This window comes from Gracilinanus agilis, chromosome 5, assembly GCF_016433145.1.
Source record: "Gracilinanus agilis isolate LMUSP501 chromosome 5, AgileGrace, whole genome shotgun sequence".
Classification (NCBI taxonomy): domain Eukaryota; kingdom Metazoa; phylum Chordata; class Mammalia; order Didelphimorphia; family Didelphidae; genus Gracilinanus; species Gracilinanus agilis.
This window is the reverse complement of record NC_058134.1, coordinates 225,454,008-225,476,793: the sequence shown is the minus strand read 5'-3', so window position 1 is coordinate 225,476,793 and position 22,786 is coordinate 225,454,008. Positions and strand designations below refer to the sequence as shown.

General features: G+C 42.9%; 1 protein-coding gene across 2 annotated transcripts in view; it reads left to right on the top strand.

Moving 5' to 3' along the window:
- The window catches only part of CHST11 (carbohydrate sulfotransferase 11), a 331,339-nt gene that overhangs the window by 148,167 nt on the left and 160,386 nt on the right, over nucleotides 1-22,786 (top strand). For both annotated transcript variants that reach the window (XM_044678411.1, XM_044678410.1), the window contains exon 2: nucleotides 3,481-3,566. In XM_044678411.1, the coding sequence (XP_044534346.1) occupies nucleotides 3,481-3,566 (86 nt within the window). The remainder of the gene's footprint in view (nucleotides 1-3,480; nucleotides 3,567-22,786) is intronic.

Below are 22,786 nucleotides of genomic sequence, written 5' to 3'. Positions count from 1 at the left end.
CATGGGTATGCCCCACTTTCACTGGGATGAGAGCTTGAACATGATCCATTTCCAATCTGGACTCCTCCACCTCTCTACAGGCAATCTGGTGGCCCCCCATCTCCTGGAGGCTCACTACACCATTGCCAAACTTAGTGCCAATATTGGACTGGGTTAGCCTACTGTATCTGAGAACTCCTAGGCTCCAGATCCATCAACCTCAGTCTCCCCCACAGTAGGCATGACCTACTATGTCTGGTATTTCTCCAAAGAACAAGCATTGCATCCTTGTGTCCCATCCTAGGAACAGGGGGTGCTTACCTCATTTTTTCAGGGAAATGAAAAGTCAAAGCAATAAATTACAAGGAAAGTAACAGTAGAATTATTCTTTTCCAGGGTGACTGTTGAGGAACAAAGAACCAGTGTTTTGAATCCTGACTGTTCAAAACCTAATGACTTTTATACCTTATGTTTAGCTAAAGTTTTCCTTGTCTACCCTTCCTTGCTCTTATTTTTCAAATATAAATTAAAGAAGCTCATAGGGAGGCTTGTTATGTATGGAATAAATTTTGTACTGACAAGGCAAACCCTTGGAAGAGCTTTTGTAAGGAGTGCTTTGTCAATCACAGGTCCTAGACAAATGCTGGTGTTGAATTACTGAATTAATGTGGGCACCCCCTTCTGCTGATTGTGTCCACAGTTCCTCTAAGCCTTCTTATCTTATTTGCTTGCATTCAACAAGCATTCATTGAGATAGTGTGGAATAGTGGACCTGATACTGGACTTGGAATCAGAAAGACCTTTCCAATACTGCTTCAGACATTAGCTATTTGACTCTCGGAAACACACTTAACAGCTTCGTGACTCAGTTTCCCCATCTGTAAAACGATGGGCTAGGACTTGATGGCTTTTAAGGATCTTTCTAGTTCTAAATGCATGTTCCTTTGCATACAAAGTAATACTGTGGTCCAGAAGGAAGAGCAGTGGATTGAGAGGCAGAAGTGGAGGTCCAGGATTCAAATCCCAACTCTGCTCCTTAGTACTGGTGTGGTTTTGGGGAAATTGTTTCTCATTTTTGAGTCTCAGTTTCCTTTTCTTCAAAATGAGGGGGTTGAACTCAGTGGTTCTGAGCACCTTTCTAGCTCTAAATCTATGATTCTGTGATCTTAAATAGTGCAGCAAGATGGACAGCCTAAGTATTATCATCCCATTTTACAGATGAGCTCAGGAGAGTTACGGTGCCTTCTTCTATGTAGTAGGCAGGTTTGTGGTGGGTTGAGATTAGAACCAAGGTCAAATGACTTCTGTATCAGAATAAATTATTCCAGCCCCTTCCCACCCCCAAATTGTTTATGGTATCTCCATTACTGTGGGCTCTTTGTCCAGAACAGTCATTTCTACTAATCGAATGAACCATGACTGTCATCTAAACCCCTCAATTGGTCATTCCATCAACATTTGTTAAACATGTGTGTCAGGAATCACCCTAGTCACTAGAGATGCAGAAACAAAAATGAAAGTATGCCCCAGGACATGTCCTAGCTGTGTGCCCCTGGGCAAGTCACTCGACCCTTACTGCCTAGCCCTTACTGCTCTTCTGCTTTAGAACCAATACATAGTATCAATTCTTTTTTTTTTAAACCCTTACCTTCCATCTTGGAGTCAATACTGTGTATTGGCTCCAAGGCAGAAGAGCGGTAAGGGCTAGGCAATGGGGTTTAAGTGACTTGCCCAGGGTCACACAGCTGGGAAGTGTCTGAGGCCAGATTTGAACCCAGGACCTCCCAACTCTAGGACTGGCTCTCAATCCACTGAGCTACCCAGCTGCCCCCCATAGTATCAATTCTAAAACAGGAGGTGAGGGCTTTTTAAAAGTCTATCCCTGTGAGAAACTTCCTATCTACTAGCAGGAGACAATATATGCATAATAAGTATATTAAAATATATGCAAAGGATTGGGGGCATGAGGCACCAGCAGCTTGGGGAAGGGAAAGGTTTCCTTCAGAGGAAGTGCTTGAACTTAACTTTGAAGGAAATGGGGCTCAAGAAGTGGAGGTGATGAGGGAGGGAGCTCCAGGCAATAGGAAGATAGACTATTCAGTATGAGGAATAACAAAAAAGGTCAGCTTGACTTGACCATAAAGTAGTATATCACCACCATCATCATAATAATAGCTAGCTTTTTTGTAGTACCTACTATGTGGCAAGCACTTTATTGATATGGTCTCCTTTTATCCTCCCAAAAGCCCTGTGAGAAATGTCAGAAAACAAAGGTTAAGAATTATTTCTATATGTTATTGGGGAAAAATACAATAAAAGATTGCTGGAGGTAGGGGAGGAGGTGCTAGTATTAGAATCAAACAGAGGGTAGGTGACCTGCTCAGGGTCACATAGCTAGTAAGTGTCTGAGGCTAGATTTGAACTCAGATCTACTTGACTCTAAGCCTGACATTTTATTCACTGCACCACCTAGCTGCCTCATGAATGAATGAATAAGAATTTACTAAGAATAATAAGAATCTGTGCCAAACCCTGGAGATATAAATATAAGCAAATGAGGCATTAAAGAGGGATAATGCATAAAATACCTGGAAAAATAAATTGGAGACAGACTGTGAAGAACTTTAAATGATAGTACAGTTTTATTTTATTTTGGAAGTACTAGGGAGCCACTGTAGTTTATTGAGCAAGAGTTCACACCCATGTTATCCCCATGATCTTTTTGTCTAATTATAGTGGCTTAACAAAAAATGAGGCGAAAGTCAAGCAGTCAAGTGACTTTGGTGGCATTTGATGCCACCTCCTGGCCTTTGATGATACCATTCTAGCATGTCCTGGGTCACTAATTAGTAGGGGAAATGACTTTGGCAGCTTCTGGGGTCCTCAGGAACCAATGCACCTGGAGCTTTTGGCAGAGGGGAAGTTCTGGGTGGTGGCCACAGTGGGTACCTGAGCCACTGGGTTAACCTGCAATTTTCACAGGAGAATGATAAAGATTGTGTGGACAAGCTTGGCAGAATATCAGAATTAGATGCTTGTTCCATGCTTGTTAGTATTTCTTCTCTCCCTCTCCTCCCTCCTCCCTCCTCCTCCTTCTCCTCCTCCTTCTTCTCTCTCTCCATCATCCTTTCTATAATAACTACCTGATTGGATCTGTCTTTAAGATCATTATCACATTTTTGATGCCAAGCTTATAGCAAACGCTTTTTTAGTATCCTCTTTCTATATGTACTTTCAGTTTATGCACAGAGATGCTTAAATTCTGGTAAAGATGAAATAAGAGATTTAAAAATTAGATAGAAGGGCAAATATGGAACTTCTCTTACCAGCAATTTATTTCTTTCTTCCCTCCTGCCTTCCCTCCTATCCTTCTTCCCACCTTCCTTCTCTCTCGCTCTCATTGCCTAATTCTCTTTCTTTTCTTTTCTTTTCTTTTTTTTTAATGAAAAAACGTTTTCTCTGCTTTTCACTGCTAATGATTCCCATCTTCTCTTTTCTCAGTCATGCGGAGGAATCCCTTCGGAATGGACATCTGTTGTCGGAAGGGCTCTCGGAGCCCACTGCAGGAACTCTACAATCCGACTCAGGTAAGTGCTTTGGGAGGGGCACCAAACCTCTTGGGTCCAGCCATTGTGCCTCCAACTTGGGTACTCGTCGCTGATGGACTTAAAGGTGATTTCCTGTTTGGATTTAAGATTTGCTTCTGCCAAGCATCTATTCTTCTTCTTATTTTATTCTGCTCTATAGAATGGATCTTAGTGGCCAGAGATGAAAAAGGAAATGTCTCAGAACTTGGTGGGCTCTTGAGATTTGGAGTTAGATTTAGGTGTCAGCCCAGAGCAGGATGGAACAAGGTAGATCAAAGCTCCAGTGGCTATTCCAAGGGCCATTGGGAAAACACAGCAGAGGGAATTTGAGGGTTGCACAGAGCGGTCCCATCCGCTGCGCTTGCTTCAGTAGGACTTTGGGGGAGCGCCGCTTCCATCAGAAGGCGGGAGGGAGCATTTTATGTAGTTGAGTTCTCAGTCTGATTCTAAAATCGAACAAGTACCCATTCAGTTATACTTCACCCAGCACATTTGGCAATGTTCAATTATTTGCGTGTTGGGGCTTTTTGTTAAGTGACTATCCTAATAAATCTGGCTCAGGGTAGCTTTAACAAGGCAGTAAACGTTTCCAGTGCCTGTTGGCTATGAAAAGAGTTACTCTTTGGGATGGATAAATTCCAGCCCACTTCACGGCCCTAAATAGAGGGAGTGAGAACAATATTAGGGGGCCCTGTATCCATGATGATTAACCCTAGAGATGCCCAACCATCTCTTGTGGTCATTCTAGATCCTGACTTTTCCATTGCTCCTCGCCTTGCTAGAATATTTATGGATGTTGATGCATGGTGGATGCTCCAGCACTAAAGAGAAAACCAATGGAAGAGTTTGGGAAACAGTAGCTTGAGCTCAAGTGAAAAATAAGAAAACCTCTTAAACATAGAAAACCTATTAAACATACACACCAAGCCTGTACAGAGGCATCACAGCTACTCAGTCCTGGCACCATCTTTACTGTGCCCATCCTGAGGACTTTATGAACCTGCAGTAGGCAAGGTGTGTGTAGGCGAGAATTAGACCCAAAGACTCAAATAACCTGGTACTCCCTTCTGTCATACATATTTTACTGGAACTGGGTCTATACAGCACTTAGCATTTTTCTTGTTCTGGTATAACTCTCTGAACAAAGTAGGTCATTTAGGATCCTTCCCTTCCCTGCTGTGCCTCGCTCCCTCCCCCCTATTTACTTTGGAGTTTAAACTATCTAGTTTGATTTTTATTCTTGAGCAAATGAAACCTATGCTTGAAAATCCACTTGAAATTAGAAAAGAACTCTCTGACATTTATATAAAGTTTATACAGCACTCAAGATCTATAATCTCATCTGATCCTCACAGTGGCACTGTGAGATAGGTACCACAAGAAGCTCTTATCCCTGTTTTACAGATAAATAAACTGAGACTTTAGGGAATGATTTACCCATAATCTCTTAGGCAGATTTTGAACCTTGACTCCAGGGTTCAAACATAATAGACTCAGAATCTTAACAGTCTTCCCGTGATTCCCTTTGGGGTTTCAGTTGTCCACTTTGATTTAACCCTTGCTGAAATTAGCCAGATACTTTGCCGAAATAGCCAGAAACCCCAAATATCTGATTTGTCTTTCCGCAGTGAACAAATTTCCAGGTAATTCAATCAAACAACTGGCAGTCAATGTATTAAGTTTTTAGACAGTCCTGGGCCTGGGGGATATAAAGACCAAAATGTACCCCACTCTCAAGGCCTTTATGTGCTATTTGGGGAGTTAAGTACATGTAATCTCCCCCCCCCAAGTGTGTCCCTCCAGCTGCTGTGTGAACGTATGAAGACAAAGAAATTTTTCTTAAGGCTCATTTTGGTGCATGAATTATTGGATAGTAGAGAATGAGAATCAGAGCCCTTTTATTCAGTTTTCCCTTTGGATGCAAGTTGGGGCCATCGAAACTTAATCAGAGCAGTTTTGCTTGGCAGTGGTAACACGGGCAGCATGTGATGATTTGCAGATGTTAACCATTTCTAGTTATCCGGTGACATCTTCTGTTTTCAGGCCATTGTGTTCTTTGGTTCTTTTTTCTTTCAAATAAAACTATTGATCCGCTCCCCCTTTTCTGATTGGGTTTTTATGGGGAACACATGGCATTGCAGTTTTGTAACAAGTCAGCTTTTCAGAAGATGGTGAAAAACAGGAATAAAGAAATAAGTTTGATTGGACCCTCCTCGGAAGTCCTTTCATCCAACTGCTTTATTCTGCTGGCGTGGAAGCTGAAAGGGATCTGTTGGTTTTCTGAGGAAATCTTAAGCTAGGAGTACAACCTGCTCTCTTCATCAGGCCAATATTGGATCAAGATCACTTTGCTTCTTTGGAAGCATTCTGACTAGACCCGGCATTCCCCCTTTGCCTCTTTCCTTCTCAATCCATGATTCTGTCTGACTCCTCCGTGAGCCTGGCAAGCTGTTCTTTTTTGGAGAAATCGTGGTGAAGTTCATCTGGACTGCTGGGGGTGGAGGGAGGTGGAGTGGAACTGAGAGAAGAGAAGGAACCAGTTTTTTCTTGTGGGCTTCAGTTCCATATGACAAGACCTTTAAAATTTAACACCCAAGGGGCTCAGTCACGCTCTGTCAGCTATCTTTCCCCGCCAGCCAAGCCGCTGAAGCTGTAAAAATGGACACCCAACAAGGAATGGTGTGATCATAAGTACTAAATGCCTCCCTGATGCTTGGAAATCATTTTGTTCCTGGTGATGAAATTTCCTCTCGGTCCTCGCCTTGCATTTACCTTATGAGCTAGCGTGGGTTCAAATCTAATCTCTGGCATTTATTCATGAGACCTTGGGCAAGTCATGTCCACTCTCATAGGACTGTAGTTCTCTCATCTGAAAACGGAAAGGTCAAAGATTGTTTCTAGCTCTAAACCTTTAAAGCTGTGACGAAAAAGAAGAGAAAAGAAAAATCTCTTTTAGCAGAAGAGAACCAGTGTTGATTTGGATGTGAGGAACGTAGAGCTTTAGAAGATGAGTAAATCTGTGTTTCAGAAAAGAATTCCATGTCAGTGGATGAACGAGGGCCAGAATCCCTCTGGGAATTGGGTTACAATCTTCTTTTATATCCTAGATTTTCTTATTTTAGTTCAAGCCCCTAACTTGAAGAAAGTTGGCGAAAATGATATTTGTATCGGGTATTCTTAGAAGAAAAAAAAACCCCACCACCACTGTGGCATCTTGTAATTTTCCCCATTCTGTGCAGTCTCCTGAGTCTAAATATAAAACCTAATTGCTGATCGGATCCAGTGACGACAAGTCACTGACAGTTCAGTAGTTGCTGACTGCATATTTGAGGGCTGAGTGTATCTGTGGGCAGTCCTGCCTCTGACCAGACTCAGCTGGCAAAGCAGAGCTGAGTTGCTAGCAATTAATCAGATATAATTACCCCGTGTGCTAGACTGGCAGAAAGCGGTCCCTCCTTCTCCCTGGTCCCCTGTGGTTCTCTCTTTGGAAGATAGATAGTTTATAGGACTTCTAAGATCCTAAATTTAGACCATCTGCTCCAACCCTTCTTTTTATAGATGTGGAAACTGAGGCCCGTGCAGGTGGCAGGATTACATGTTTTGTTAGAAGGATCATGTGTACGTATCTCCTCAGTATCAGTGCATATTTTTACCGATGGGTCATCATTCTCGTTTTAGTTAGAGTTTAACCCCATCATTTTTCAGATGAGGGAACTGAGGACCACTGAAGTCCAGTGACTTGACTAAGAGTAGTGGTACAGAGAAAAAAGTGCTGAATTGGGCATCAGAGAATCTGCATTTTAAAGATCCAAACTGTCACTTATTTCTTGTATTAACTTGGGCAAGTGCCTAGATCTCTTTAGGTCTCAGTTTCTTTAGCTGTCAAATGGGACAGAGGGATGGTCTGTGCAACCTCTAGTGTCTGTGATCTTATGAGAACAGAGTCGTCAATTAGCTGAGCTGGGGTTCAATCTCCAGATCGCTGCCTTCATTTGCTATTGTGTTTCTTCCCCACCGTGATGCCTTTAATTGCTTGATAGTTTTATCTGTTGCTGTCTGGCCAGGGAGGATAGAGAGGCCCCCTTTCTGCCCTCTTCCCCGATACCAGTCCAAGAAGAGGAGGCCCAGTTATGAGAGAAAAAAAATCTGGCTGTCTTTGGCCCCATCCTGTTTTCCCAGAAATGCATGTCATAATCATAAGGATGACGTTGGAGAGAGTGGGGAGGGCTCAGCATGAACTCATCCCCACCACTGGGAAAATTTCTCAGTGTTTATTTTTACTGATGGCTCATCATCCTCATCTTCACATAGCCCATTAAAATATTTAAATGAATTCAACATAATATTTTAAAAATCACTTTTCTGGGGGGCAACTGGGTGGCTCAGTGGATGGAGAGCCAGGTCTAGAGATGGGAGGTCCTAGGTGCAAATCTGGCCTCAGACACTTCCTAGCTGGGTGACTCTGGGCAAGTCACTTCACCCCCATTCTAAGGTGAGGTAAGGATTTTTTTTTTTAAAAAGTCACTTTTCCTCATCTTCCTTATCGGGGATTTATAGGTGCAGAGTCAATATCAGTCAGTGGATAGACGTTTAGTAAGTGCCTCCTGTATGCCAGGCACTATCTAAGCTCTGGGGATATAAAATGGGACAAAAGGCAGATCCTGCCTTCAGGGTGCTTATAGTCTAATGGCTCGGGATAATATTACTGTGGCCTGGCCAATGTTTGAAGTATATTCGAAATTGTGTTGGCTCTCAAGTTAGGGGACCTAGCTTCAATCCTATCTACCTGTGTGTCATTTAATCTTGCTGAGCCTCAGTTTCCTCAGTTGTAAAATTATGGAATCGAATTAGATGACCCACAGAGTCCCTTCCTGCTCTAGAGTTAATGCTTCTGTGATCCTGTGGTTCTACTTCCTTCTCAGCCAGTGTTAGCCAATTAGCTTCTTTGGCTTGAATACTTGACTCATCTCCCACACTGTGTCTTTGCACAGGTGGTCCCCATGTGCCTGGTCTGAATATGTTTCTCACCACCATCCCTTGCTGTGCCTGGCTTCCTCTGAGACTCAATTCCTGTGCCTCTCCCTACAGGAAGCCTTCCCTGAAATCCATAGTTGGTGTTCATTCTCTCCTCTCCAGATTTTCTGTGTAATCTCTGCATTATCAATATGTTTAAATATCACAACCCCCCAATCAAATCTCAACCACCTTCTGGTTTTGGATCCCCGGTATCTAACACTATGCCTGGAACATCGTACATGTCTGATAAATGCTCACTGGGCTGGATGAAGTCAAGGACACCACATTTTATATCGTCTCTGGCAGTTGGAAGAATGTTTTGCTAGGACCTGAAGTCACATTGGAAGACCAGTTGAAAGAGCTGAGGGAGTTCATGTAAAGGAGTGAAGACTTACTGGGGGAGGTGGAGAGAGATAACCGGCATGGGGATTAGGATAGTTCTCTTTGGTTTCAAAGTATAGAACAAGGACTGGTGGGTGGAAGTGAGAAGGAGACATATTTAGGCACAATCCAAGTGAAAACTTCCTAATCATCAGGGCAGCTTAGTGAGAGGCTGATGCAAGGAAGTGACTCTTTACAGTTGTCTCCGTTGGAGCATGTGTCATTGGAGATCTTCAGAAGAGAATGAAAGATTGTTGAGGATATCATAGAGAGCTTCCGTGAGTCAGGTTGGTTGGGTTGGTCCATTAAAAGACATTTCAAGTCTCTTCCAACTACAAAACCATGATCTCTTGTATCCTGGAAGGAACATATGTTAAAATGTGGGTGATTTCATTCCTGTTAGGAACTCCCAGAAGGGGAACTCCATCCATTAATGAAAATAGCAACTTATCTTCAAGTTATAATTTTAGAGAAGTGCCATGGGGAGCACTGAGAGGTCAAGTGCATTGCCCAGTGTCTCACAGCTGGGAGATGGTAAGAGGCAGGACTTGAACCATCTCCAAAGATGGTTTTCTATCCACTTCTCCATGCTGCCTCTCTTACATGGCAACTACTCCCTTCTGAATGTGAATTAAGGAGGAAAAAGGATCCTCCTTTCTCATGTATGTTGTGTGATCAGTGACAAGTTATCAGCTCTAAATGTCAGCCTTTAGAAGGAAGTGAGGTGTGTTTTAAAAAAAAACAACAGCCATTGTAGAGCACCCGACTCTGGTCAATTAATCCCTTCACTTCACACCACCTGGTAAATGAGGAGTACATCTAATTATCCTGCAGCAGGACAGCAGCTGTCTACCAGCCAAATAGGAATTAATTGATTTACTTGTAGACTGTCTCCTTATGCAAAGATATTAGTTACTGTCAGGCTGGTAGAACAGCTGGCTGGCAAACAAGAAATATTGCATTAACCTCACCCCGCAGACGGTGCTGGGGAGAGCCCTCTATTATTCATCACAAATTACAAGAGATGATCACGGCCCATCCAGATGCAGAGGAACAATGGGATATTCCATCCCTCTCATGTGCGTGCCATCTAGACTCTGACTTCTCTTGGAAGTTGCCCTGGCTTTCTAGTGAAGATGCCTATTGCACGAGAGCCAGTAGGGACTTCATGGAGGTGCCATCACAATGCAGGGCTTGCTTCTTGACGCAAGGACACTAGCAATGGGTGCTGCTGGAAAAATAGGCCAGACAAGGGCTAGGAGTGAGAAGGACAGAGGGAAGTAATCTAGGTAATCTTTGAAGGGAAGGCTACTTCCTGACCGTATAAATATTTCCAAGGAAGGCAACTGAGATGAAAAAGAGTATGGAGTTCCTGCCATAAGAAGGCAGCTGAAAAAAAAGTTTAAGTTGGAGAAGAAGACCCCTTTCTGAAACTACTCCCCAAATGACACTCAAGGGTAGAGTGCCCTAGGGAACTACTACCTTAGGCTTAATGTCACAAGCCTCCCCTAGGATCTCTCTTGTATCCCAAAAGGAACATAGTTTAAAATTTTGGTGATTTCATTCATGTAAGGAACTCCCAGGGTGGAAATTCTATCCACTAGTGCAGATCAATCACTCATCTGCAATTTATTGGCTTAGAGAGAATTGCCTGGGATGGGGGTGGCATTAAGTGGTTAAGTGCTTTACTTTGGGGTTAAGTAAACTCCAATGGGTTTGCTCTTCACTAGTCAACCAGAAGATACCATTAACCCAAAGGGAAGGCATTTATTGGGATAGTAACAGAATACCTTTCCTGTGACAACCCTTCAAATACATGAATTCCCCAACTCTAAAATATCTTTGCTTTTCTGGGCCTTTTAAAAAAACCATTACTTTCTATTCTATCTTAGAATCAATACTGTGTATCAGTTCCAAGACAGAAAAGCAGTAAGGGCTAGGCAATGGGGGTTAAGTGACTTGTTCAGGGTTACCCAGCTAGGAAATGTCTGAAGTCAAACTTGAACCCAAGACCTCCCATCTTTAGTCTTGATTCTCTCTATTCAGTGGGCCACCCAGCTGCCCCCGTATTACTTTCATATCATGATTTACAAAGTTGATTGCAGGATAAGTTTAGAATTGCTTATGCTGAAAGGAAAGATGACTGGTTATGGGTAAGGCAGCCACTGCCCCACAATGCAATAGTACATTTTTAAAGAAATCGGAAGAATTTATAGGATAGAAAGTGACCAACCTGAAATTTTTTAAAATTTTATTTAAAATCAATTTTTATTCAAAATCTAATCTTTAAAATCAATCAGTCTTAGTGACATTGAAGCTATTCATTAAAAATCTTGCTTAAAACATTTGTAAAAGGTTTTTCTATGTCCAGAGAGACAATGTAAACTTCCAGTTGAAAAGCGATAGTACCTGCACTCCATCACCATTGGACCTGGGACTCCTACAGGGACTGTTGCCTCTTCCATAGCTTGGCATGCTCTCTCTTGTTTTAGCCCTTCCACCAAGCAGGGCTTCTGTGGCAGGTGTGCAGTGCTGGGGAGGAAGTAGCCAGCCTCTGCTCAGCATGGTTCCCAAGGGAAGCCAACTGGAAACCACCACCTCCTCTCACAGCTGCAGAAGACACGTGTCTTTGGGCAGAACTTGAATGAGAAATTGAAGGCAGTTCTGTGACCGTTGGGAGCTGCCAGGGGCTGAATTCTCCCATGCCCTGTGCCCTGCCTGCCTTAACTAGACTGTACAAGGGAGGAAAGACTGATTCTTTCTTTCGAGCTGAATCAGCTGTTGTTCAGCCAGGTCATCCAGATACTTGTCAGGAACTGTCCAGAGTTCAGGAGGTGGGGGGAAAGGATGAGGCGGGCTAGGAGAGGAGTGGGGGGGTCGGTGGGGGAGACACAAAGTCTTGGTTCTTCCAGAGCATGGTTCTTTCAGGTTGGTCACTTTCTATCCCATCGCCTTCCCTCCATTAGGAGATATTGGGAAGCTCAATGCTTCTGTTTTCTTTCTGGATTTTGGAAATCGTGAGACTGACCAGAAATAGTTCTGGAAGCCCTTGCTCCAGGACAAATGGTAAGATTGTCCATTTGGAACTGGGAAGGGCATCTGAACCCATTGAATTTCAAACACACTCATTTTACAGGTGAAGACACTCTGGTTTGGGGAGAGGCAGTAAATAACTTGCCCAGAGACATACAAGCTAAGTGTCAGAGTATTAGAGTGTTAGAGTCCAGGTTCTGGTCTTAAATCAGATCTTCTGTTAAAAACCCCTTACAAGCTAGCAGGAATCATCATGGACTAGAGAATACACCATCAATTATTAGCACAAGACTATTTCCCATTAGATTGTAAGCTCTTTGAGGGCAAGGTCTGGATTTTGCCTTTTTTATTTTCATCTATCTGTCTATCTATCTATCTATCTATCTATCTATCTATCTATCTATCTGTTTGTTTATTTGGTACCTCCAGTTCTTAGAACAGTGCCTGGTATAGAGTAGGCACCTAATAAATGTTTATTAATCAATTCTTGATGAATCTCCTTCTTTGATAATTTAGCCATAGCTCAGCCTTAGCTGTGCCATCTCTATGCTTCTTGGAATTTCATTGGTAGGGTGGATATAGCTCCATGACTCTTTATTTTCCTATCTGGGAAGTGGAGTCAGTATTTTAATAGGTGGATGATCTGCTCAAGATCAGAGAGCTGCATAAGGCTAGCTTGCTTTGATTTGCAAGGATCTAGCAAGATGGTCTTATTGGGAGACTCCTCTATTCTCCGTGGAGGAATTCAGTGATCCAGAGCTTTTATGACATCCACTTGAAGTGATAGGATGTGGTAACAGAAGGGATCTCAGACATCACCTTTTGGAGCAGAGTCCTTTTTGTAGGGATTTGAATAGCCCCCCAGTGCCAGGACTCTCATTTCTTTGCTACCCAGGAAATGTTGAGAGACACCACAGAGAGATTGTCTAGGGAAAGCCCCTCATTTTGCATGTGGAACACCTAAGGTCCGAAGAGGAGAAGGCACTGCCCAACATCATGGAGGTGTAAGTAGCAAAGGCAGAACTCCCAGCCAGGTCGTCTGACTTTTCATTCCTGTGTTCTTTGTGCTGTTTCGTACTGCTTCTCTGGTGTTTCCAGGGCAACTTTTGTTAGATAGATGGATTCAGAAAGGAGACATCTGAGTGTAGTGGAAAGAGGAATGGGTTTGGAGCCACAGGGCTATGGCTCAAATCCCACTTAGATTTCTATGACTGAGGGCAAGTCTCATCCCTTCTCTAGTTTCCTCATCTGAATAGGACTAGGTGACTTTCTTATTCTAAATCTGCCTTTCTATGTAGGTAGATACTTATTATAAAGGCTGGCATTTCCCCAGGTCTATATATGTACGCTTATCCCTTCCATATTGTGACCTACCCTATTGTGGTTTTGAGTCGGCATAAGAAATTAAATAGCAGTTTGGGGAGAGTTTTGTGGAAGCTGCAGACATGTGAAGGCTAGCAGATGACAGAGAAAAAATTTAGAAACTCAGAAATGTATACTTAACCCAGATTTTACTATAAGACGCTGTAAACACCCCATAAAATAAGAAGAAAAATTCAGACTTCTTCTCTGGTATGAAGGGAGGACCCAAAAATTTTATGTGGATTTTCCAGATCATAGGGGTGCCACAACCCTAAACCCTGTGATGTAGAAGATCAGGTCTTTTGAACCAGACAGAGACAAAGAGATGTGGTGTTCTTTCCACTGAGCCACTTAGCTGCCCCTCGAGGTGTTTATTAAATTACTGCTTCAAAATTTCAGGATCAAAAAATATATAAGAAAAGATTCTTTTTAAAAACATGATCTCTTTTTTTCTATATATCGTATCACTAGGTCATAGATTTTGAGATGGAAGGGAACTTAGAGGCTATGACATCTATCCCATTATTTTACAGAAGGGAAAGCTGATGAGGCAAATGGGCTACATGACTTACACAGGGCCACATAATTCTCTGAAGCAGGATTTGAACTCAGGTTTTCCTGATTCCAAGTCCAGTTTTCTAATTTAAATTTTATCAATGCTTAAAAAAATTTACTATCACAGTTATGTCTGACACCCAATGAACCTTCTCATAATAAAAACAAACCAAAAAGCTAAGCAAAACCAGTGGCATTATCTGCCAGGTGTCAAACAATCTCTGTCTGTTCCAAATTGTTCTTTCTCCAGAAATGGAGTTCTTGGGGGCAGCTGGGTAGCTCAGTGGATTGAGAGCCAGGCCTAGAGACGGGAGGTCCTAGGTTCAAATCCGGCCTCAGACGCTTCCCAGCTGTGTGACCCTGGGCAAGTCACTTGACCCCCATTGCCTACCCTTACCAATCCTCCACCTATAAGTCAATACACATAAGTTAAGGGTTTAAAAATTAAAAAAAAAGAAATGGAGTTCTTTGGGACCAAGATTAGTCCTTACAGTTTTCTTTTTTTAAACTGTTACCCTCTGTCCTATAACCAATAATACGGTGTACTGGTTCCAAGGCAAAAGAGTGGTAAGGGCTAGGCTGTGAGGGTCTTATAAGTGACTTGCCCAGGATCACCCAGCTAGGAAGTGTCTGAGGCTAGATTTGAACCCAGGACCTCCCATCTCTGGGTCCAGCTCTCAATCCCCTGAGCCACCCAGCTTCCCTCTTGGTTTTATTTTAATATCCTTTTGTTTCCATCACAGCAGTCCCTGGGTATGTAGTTGGAGGGTCTTTCTCTAGCATCTCCTTGTGAAGGAATCAAACAGTCTCTCTGAGCAAAGGAGCCAGTAGTAGAGGCTGAGTTGCCTTGTACACACCCTCACGTTGACCACCGGCCCTCCTCCCTCCTGGGAGGCGGCATCCTTCGGCTCCCTGCACACGCGGCTGGGGACGGGCCAGAGATGCAGTGGTCAGTTCAGTCAGACAGCAAAAGATCCAGGGTAAGTAAGGGCTTCTGTCAGGAGTCCTGGGGGCTGGAGAGTGCAAGACAAGCTCCCTTCCTCCTCGGTGACCCCAGCAGGCCTCGGCAGGACGTGGGCCGGACCGTCTCTCCGGTTCCTGGAACTTCGGAGCTATACCAGCTGCCTCTCCGTGTCCGAGCACTTCTCGTCGGAGCCGGGAACCAGAGGGAGGATGTTTTAGATGGACCAGGGCGGGAGGCTGGCTTCCAGTTCATTTACAGGCACTAAATGGTCATCTTGGGCCAACTTGAGGCCCAGAGAAGGCCAGCCCAGAGCTGCAGGAAGGCCCTGGTCTTGGGAGCGTGTCCAGCCCTCACTTCTGACTTAATGCAAAGTGAGGCCCTTCGCTGGAGGCGGTTCCTGGCGTTAGCTGGCCGGACGATCAGCCCCTGGCATTAGCTGGCCGGACGATCGGCCCGTACTTTCTGTCACAGGCTGCATTGCCCGTGACCCAAAGCTATGGAATAATGGCAAAGAGGGAACAATTCAGGCCCTTTAGGAGAGCAGGGCAGACGCCCTTCCAAACCCTTCTCACAAAAAGCGTTTAACTTATAAAAGGCGGTGCTGGGGGCCCTCCATCCTCTCCGCTTAGACGTGGCCAGCCGTGCACACAAGCGCCATTCATCGAGTGGAATTCATGCGTGTGTCTATTGTGTGTGTGGAACAGATGGCATCTATGTGTGCCTCACCTATCTCATGGGGGAGAAGGAACATGCAGGTGAGGAGGCTTCACCAGGCCCTGGTGGGGGGGGGGGGGGAGGAGGGTTCCTACCCACGTGCCATCCGTGAATAATTCATTGGCTCTCCTCTTTGAGGGAGAAAGAATTCTAGAACTCGGGAGTTTGGAGTCACCTCCGAGCCCTCAAATTCAACCCCTCCCTAAGTGCGAAAGCTTTCTCTGAATCTGGTTCATTGTCCAGAAAAATGGAGACCATAAAATTCCCTTTAAACCACCAGCTTGGTCCAGAAAGCCAGCCTCCATGCTGTTTTCTCACGCAAAGATCTCCATCTCCTACTTTTGTGTCTTTATCCTCACGTTCCCCATGCCTGGGGTGTACCCCCTCTTCCTCCCCTTCCTCTCTCAGAATTCCAGGTTGCCTCCAAGGGTCAGCTCAAGCACTGCCTTCTCTGTAAGGGCTTTCCTTGCTCTCTCCCCCAAAACTTTGGCTGTCTCCCTTCATCACACACCAATCACCTGCCAACCTGGGCTAGGAGAACTTAATCATTGAAATGCATATTTCAAAAAATCATTGAAATCTTAGGTCCAGTGCCTGTAGGGATCCTTCAGATCCCCAGCACCCAGGACAGTGCCGGACACACAGTAGATGCTGATTAAATGCTGGCTGAGTGCTTGTGGGATCACAGAATTTACACATCAGCATGACTTCAGAAGCCATTTAGTTCAACCATCTCATTTTACAGGTGAGGAAACTGAGGCCCAGGGAGCTAAAGGGATCTGCTCTGTGTCACACAGGAGTGTGTCACTCACTGATAGGACTCAAGGAGAACTTATAGTGTGTATACATACAAACAGTGTACACATACATATAGATACACATACAGGTAGAAATATATGTATATACACTGTGAGACACATGTATATGCACATCTGTATATTTATGTGCATGTGTATGTGTATTTGCACATACAGAATACACGGACATGTAAGTATGTATATGCATATTAATATATATTAATATGTAATACAGATGGATGGATGGATAGACAGGTAGATAGATGGATAGATAGATATAGATAGGCAGACAGACAGATGGATAGATGGATGGATGGATGAATGGATGGATGGATAGATTATAGATAGAGAGATAGATGGATGAATGGATAGGCAGACAAATAGATGATAGATAGATAGATGGATGGATGGATAGATAGATAGACAGACAGATAGATGGGTAGATGGAGGGATGAATGGATAGATAGATTATAGATAGGTAGATAGACAGAGAGATGGATAGATGGATGAATGGATAGATTATAGATAGATAAATGGATGGATAGATTATAGATATATAGGTAGATAGATGGATAGATAGATGGGCAGACAAATAGGTGATAGATAGATGGATAAATGGATAGATAGATTATAGATAGATAGACAGATAGATGGATGAATGGATAAATTATAGACAGATAGATGGATAGATAGATGAATGGATATAGATGGATGGATAGATAGATGATAGATAGGCAGACAGACAGATAAACAGACAGACAGACAGATAGAACTTTTGGACTATAAATTGATGATTACCTTCTGCCCACTGCTCACCCTACTTTAGAATCTAAGTCTCTCAAAGGCAGGCGATTTTTTTCCTACGTTGCCTGGCACAGAGCTGGTCTATCCAATTAACGTCATTGACACACTGGAGAGTTTTAGTTCCTTGGGAGCAGGAACTCTATAATGCCTTTTTACAAAACTTGGGTGTCCCCCAACAAACAGTCAGGTTTCTTTCCCATCCAGTCTCTCTTCTTAGAAGCTGTTTTTGTTTTTTAAGTTAGAAAAGAAGAGTTGACCATAGAATGAGTGTGAAAGATAATAGGCAGGAAGGCTGGATGCTGCCCAGGTTCCCCTAGAAGGTTAGGTGATAGAGAACTGAGGTTCAAATTGTGGTTCTACCCAAGTGAAAACTTGGGCAAATTACAACCCTGTGGACCTCAGTTTCTTCATCTGTCAAATGAGGGAGATGGAGTAATTGCCCTCTGAGGTCAAACTCAAATATAAACCAAGCCACTAAGCTGTATGTTTGTTCACAAGTATTTCTGCAGGCCACATTTTTGATGTTGTTCAGTCATTTGTTATGTCTAATTCTCTGTGTCCTCATTTGGGGTTTTCTCAGCAAAGATACCAATTTAGGCTCACCATTTCTTTCTGCAGTTCATTTAACAGATGAGGAAGGGGCAGCTGGGTAGCTCAGTGCATTGAGAGTCAGGCCTAGAGACAGGAGGTCCTAGGTTCAAATCCGGCCTCAGACACTTCCCAGCTGTGTGACCCTGGGCAAGTCACTTGACCCCCATTGCCCACCCTTAGCACTCTTCCACCAAGGAGCCAATACACAGAAGTTAAAGGTTTGAAAAAAAAAAAACAGATGAGGAAATGGAAGAAAACAGAGTTAAGTGACTTGCTTAAGGTCACACAGCTAGTGTCTGAAGTCAGATTTGAACCCAGGAAAATGAGTCTTCCTGACTCCAAACCCAGTATTCTATCCACTGTGGCCACCTAGTTGCCCCTGTGAGTCACATATTGATTTAGAAAACCACATATTAATGTTATTAAATCCTATTTTATTTCTATTTATTTTGTTACATATTTCCCAATTACAGTTTAATCTCATCTGAGTTCAGCCTCCTTCTGCCTGATACCTCTAATCCGGGGAACTGGAAGGAAAGTTCCCATCAATGAGATCATGGACATGGTCGTAAACAATTTGAAATTGTTTCTAATTTAGGCCCTAAGTTCCTCTGGGTAAACAGAGCTCCTCTTAAGAGAGGTAATTGCTGATGTTTAAAGGGGAATCAAGAAGCAGGGCCGGGGGAAAGTCAAATTAATCAATCGGTATTGATTTTGTACCTACTTAGATTGCCTCCTAATGTAGAGGGTATTTAGTGTTCAAGGATGACTTTTGGGGGCACGACTAGGGCCTAGGAAAAGGGAACCGTGGTCCCACCCGAGGCTCTCCTCCTCAATCCAGCATGGTGGGCAGCAGCAGAGACAGAAGGGAGCGTGTCTCAATGCTTTGTGCCTTTGATATATTTTCATTTTCTCTAGAGACTAATGTAGCTCATGAACTGTCCATCTGGTATTCTTTACTCTCACTTATGACTTGTCAACTTTCTCAGGTCTCATAATGTTAACAGTTGCCAGTTATGCAAGAAATACATTTTTTTAAAATCATGTGTGACAAAACCCGGCCTCAGCCACTTCCCAGCTGTGTGACCCTGGGCAAGTCACTTGACCCCCATTGCCCACCCTTACCACTCTTCCACCTATGAGACAATACACCGAAGTACAAGGGTTTAAAAAAAAAAGAAAAAAAATCATGTGGGAACTGTGAACACTGTTAGTTCATAGGATCATAGATCTGGAATGGAAATGCCATGCCAGTCAAGCCTTACTCCCATTTTACAACTGGAGAAACTGAGGCCCAAGGAGTAGAAGTGATTCAATCATGGCTTACACTAGTGGTAGGCATCACAGGAATGATTTGAAGGCAGGTTTTCCAACACCAGAGCTAATTCTTTTTCTTCTCTATCATGGAGTTAAGACAATTTAAAGTCCATAATAGTTTGAACAAAATAAGAAAATAAATACTCATATTTGCTTAATATTTTAAGATTTTCAAAGCAGGGTCCTTACTACAATCCTATTAATCAAATAACATAGGTATTATTATACCCTTTAGAGAGTTCAAGAAACTAATGCTTTTTTAAAAATTCACCCCAAACAAATAAATAAATAAACCAACCAAGTCGTGTACGGTCACACATTTAGTGTTACTTAAGATTCAGCTCAGGACTTCTCTGACTCCGAATCCAGCGCTCTTTCTGCTATAATGTTATTCATTGAGCTCCTTTCCTTTTCTGTGTTTTTGTAGAGTTTGTGGCTATTATTTTTGTAAAGTTTACATTTGTCACTAGTGTGTATTATTTTAATTCTGCATTCTTCCACTGTATCCCTTTCCAATCTTCTCATAAATCATTGCATTCTTCATAATTGTTTATTTCTAATTGTATCATAATATTCCATTGTATTCATTGCCATCATTTAATCAGCCATTTCTTGATCATCAAACACACGAGTTGCTTCCAGTTTTTTTTTAAATTATGAATCCTGCTGCTAGAAATATTTTTGATTAGACACATCTTTTTCCTCCTTTTAGTAATATCCTTAAGTGATAGTCCAACTGCTGGGATCATTGGGTCAGAGGGCATGAAGAGCTTTGTACGTTCCATTATTTAATGGCTTATGGCTTTCCAAGAAGATGGTACTTGTTCCAAGCTCTGCCAGCTTTGTAGTCCTGTGCCTGTTTCTCCCTCGCCCCTCCAGCCCTGGATCTTATCTCTTTTAACCACCTTTGTCAATTTAATTAATGCAATGTGGTATCTCACCGTTATTTCCATTTGCATTTCTCGGATGATTAGAGAGCTTGAATAATTTTCCAGGTGGTTATTGATAAATGTGAGCTTCTTCTTTCAATATTGCCTATTTGTATCTTTTTTTGCACATAAAGCTGGTTTGACTTTGCGGGGAAAGTGCCAATATGGAAGCCATTAATTTAGCTTATTGGCCATTGGACAAAAATCACACTTTAAGAGTATATCCACAGTAGGGGCAACGGGGTGGCTCAGTGGATTATTGAGAGCCAGGCCTAGAGACGGGAGGTCCTAGGTTCAAATCTGACCTCAGACACTTCCTAGCTGGTGACCCTGGGCAAGTCACTTAACCCCCATTGCCTGGCCCTTACCACTCTTCTGCCTTGGAGCCAATACACTGTATAGACTCCAAGATGGAAGGTAAGGGATAAAAAAAAAAAGAGCATATCCACAATGATACTCTGAAATTATTATGACCAAGTTTAAAATTAAATTTTAATTTTAAAATTTAATTAAAATTTAAATTAAAAATTACTATTTTAGACCTTGAAGAAGAGATATGAGAAGTACTCTCCCTTCTACATTTTTAGCAAAGGTGGGAAATTATGAGTGTAGAGGACTATATGAAAATAATTTCAGATGTTTTCCACATACTCATAGGTTGATGTTTGTTTGTTTTTTAAATCCTTACCTTTTGATTACAATTGATTCTAAGTACTGGTTCCCAGGCAGAGGAGCAATAAGGGCTAGGTAATTGGGGTTAAGTGACTTGCCCAGGGTCACACAGCCAGGAAATGTCTGAGGTTAGATTTGAGCCCCGGACCTCCCATCTCTAGGCTTGTCTCTCTATCCACTGATCCACCTAGCTCCCTCTAAATCCATTTGTTTTGATGAGCTGTTTCCCCTTTTCTTTCATTCTTGGATATAAGTGACCAAATCAAGCCAGTAAGCTTTTATTTAAGGACCTACTATGAGCCAGGCACCTCGCTTAAGTGCTGGAGATTCAAAGAAAAAAACAGTCCCTGGCCTCAAGGAGCTCACAGTCTAATGATGTATTGTATCTATAATATTATCTAGTAATATAAGACAGAGGTTAGTGTGGGATCTGTAATTATGGTTCTCTTCATATTTTGATAGCTGTATCTAGATATCATTTATCTCCTTTGTAATCCTATGTATTTTATACCTTTAAACCCAAAACCTAAAAAAAATTTTTTTAACATTAAAAAAAAATTGGGGTCCTTTGGCTTGATCAGGCTGCTAGAGGGGTCCGAGATGCAAAAGCAGTTATATGGAATGGCTTTCCCAAAGGGAAAGGAGAGTTCAGTGGGATGCATGGGTGATCCCAAAACAAAATATGTCAACGCTTTTTTAAAAAAAGTGAATCCACACATCCATGAATGATTATAGGTGGTCCAAGGACATTGTTCTTCACCCACCACTGTCTCCGAGGGAGCAGAAAGGGCTCAGATATAGAACAGAAGGCCAGTTTGGATTCTTTTATTTTTCCTAGGTTAACTCTCCTGCTCCCCTCCAAATAAAACCCAACCTACTAGCTTAGCCAGTGGCTGCCTGGTTCTAAGCCTCTCCAACTTTGCTAAAAGCCAGGTAACCTGAAATACATATTCTTTCTATACTTGAACTTGAAGCTTTTGGGGGGACCCCGACAGCAGTTCTGAACTCAGGGGGCCCTCCGTGCTGCAGAAAGAGCTTGGAAGGAAGAGGACAGAAAGTTGCTAAAATGAGAATAGTCTCACCCAGCCCCAGGACAAGTGAGCCTCGACTCGGGAGGGCGAGGCTTCTGTGGGTTTGGGATGTGCTTGCGGACCAAGGAGGACTCATCCAGATGCTTTTTTTAGACATTCTTCTTCATGCAGGCCCTGCCTGAGTCCAGTGCCATCCTGTAATTTACCTCTCGAGAGGTTCTGATTGCAGGGAGTTTCCTGACTTCAAGGAGGGAAGAGTGACTGCGCCCCACCAAGCCCCACCAGGACTTAGGCTGCTTTTGTGGCCCTGGATTACTTACAGAGGTCCTGCCGTATGGTCTCAGCTCCAAAAGACAAACTGGGGGGTCATTGGGGTACCTTCTAGCATTACCTGGGCTCCTGAGAAAAACGGAGCAAATCCTGGCACTGGGAGAGAGATGAGGCAGAGACTAGAACAGCACGGCTGCTCATGCTCTGGTTATGGACACTGTGGTGCCCTGGGCAGCTCAACCAATCACGGGGCCATTTTCTAGGCTTTTTCATGAGTTTATTGCCTGTTGCATAGTGGGAAGATCCTGAAACATGAAGTCTTAGGGAGACAGTAGTTTAGGGGAGAAAACACTGTTTCTAGAGGCAGGTGGTAGGGATAAAGACTGGACTTCTTATTTCACTGATACAAGGAACTTCAGGGTGAAGAATCTCTCTCGACCAATGCAAATCAGGAACTCCTTTTGAAACATATATAGTCTTAAAACAAGGGTTCTTAACTTATTTTTTTTTACCTTAGACTCTTTTTGCTTTCTGATGAGGACTGCTTCTCAGGATGGCATTTTTAAAGACATAAAAGAAAAAATATAGAATTTCAAAGAAAGCCAATTATGTTGACATGTAGACGTTTGTATTATTCAAAACCTAAATTCATGGATTCCAGGTTAAGAAGGGTTGTTAAAGAGTTGTCTAAAGATCTGAGTGGTCAAACAACTTGCATGGCCGGTCTCTCTCTCTCTCTCTCTCTCTCTCTCTCTCTCTCTCTCTCTCTCTCTCTATATATATA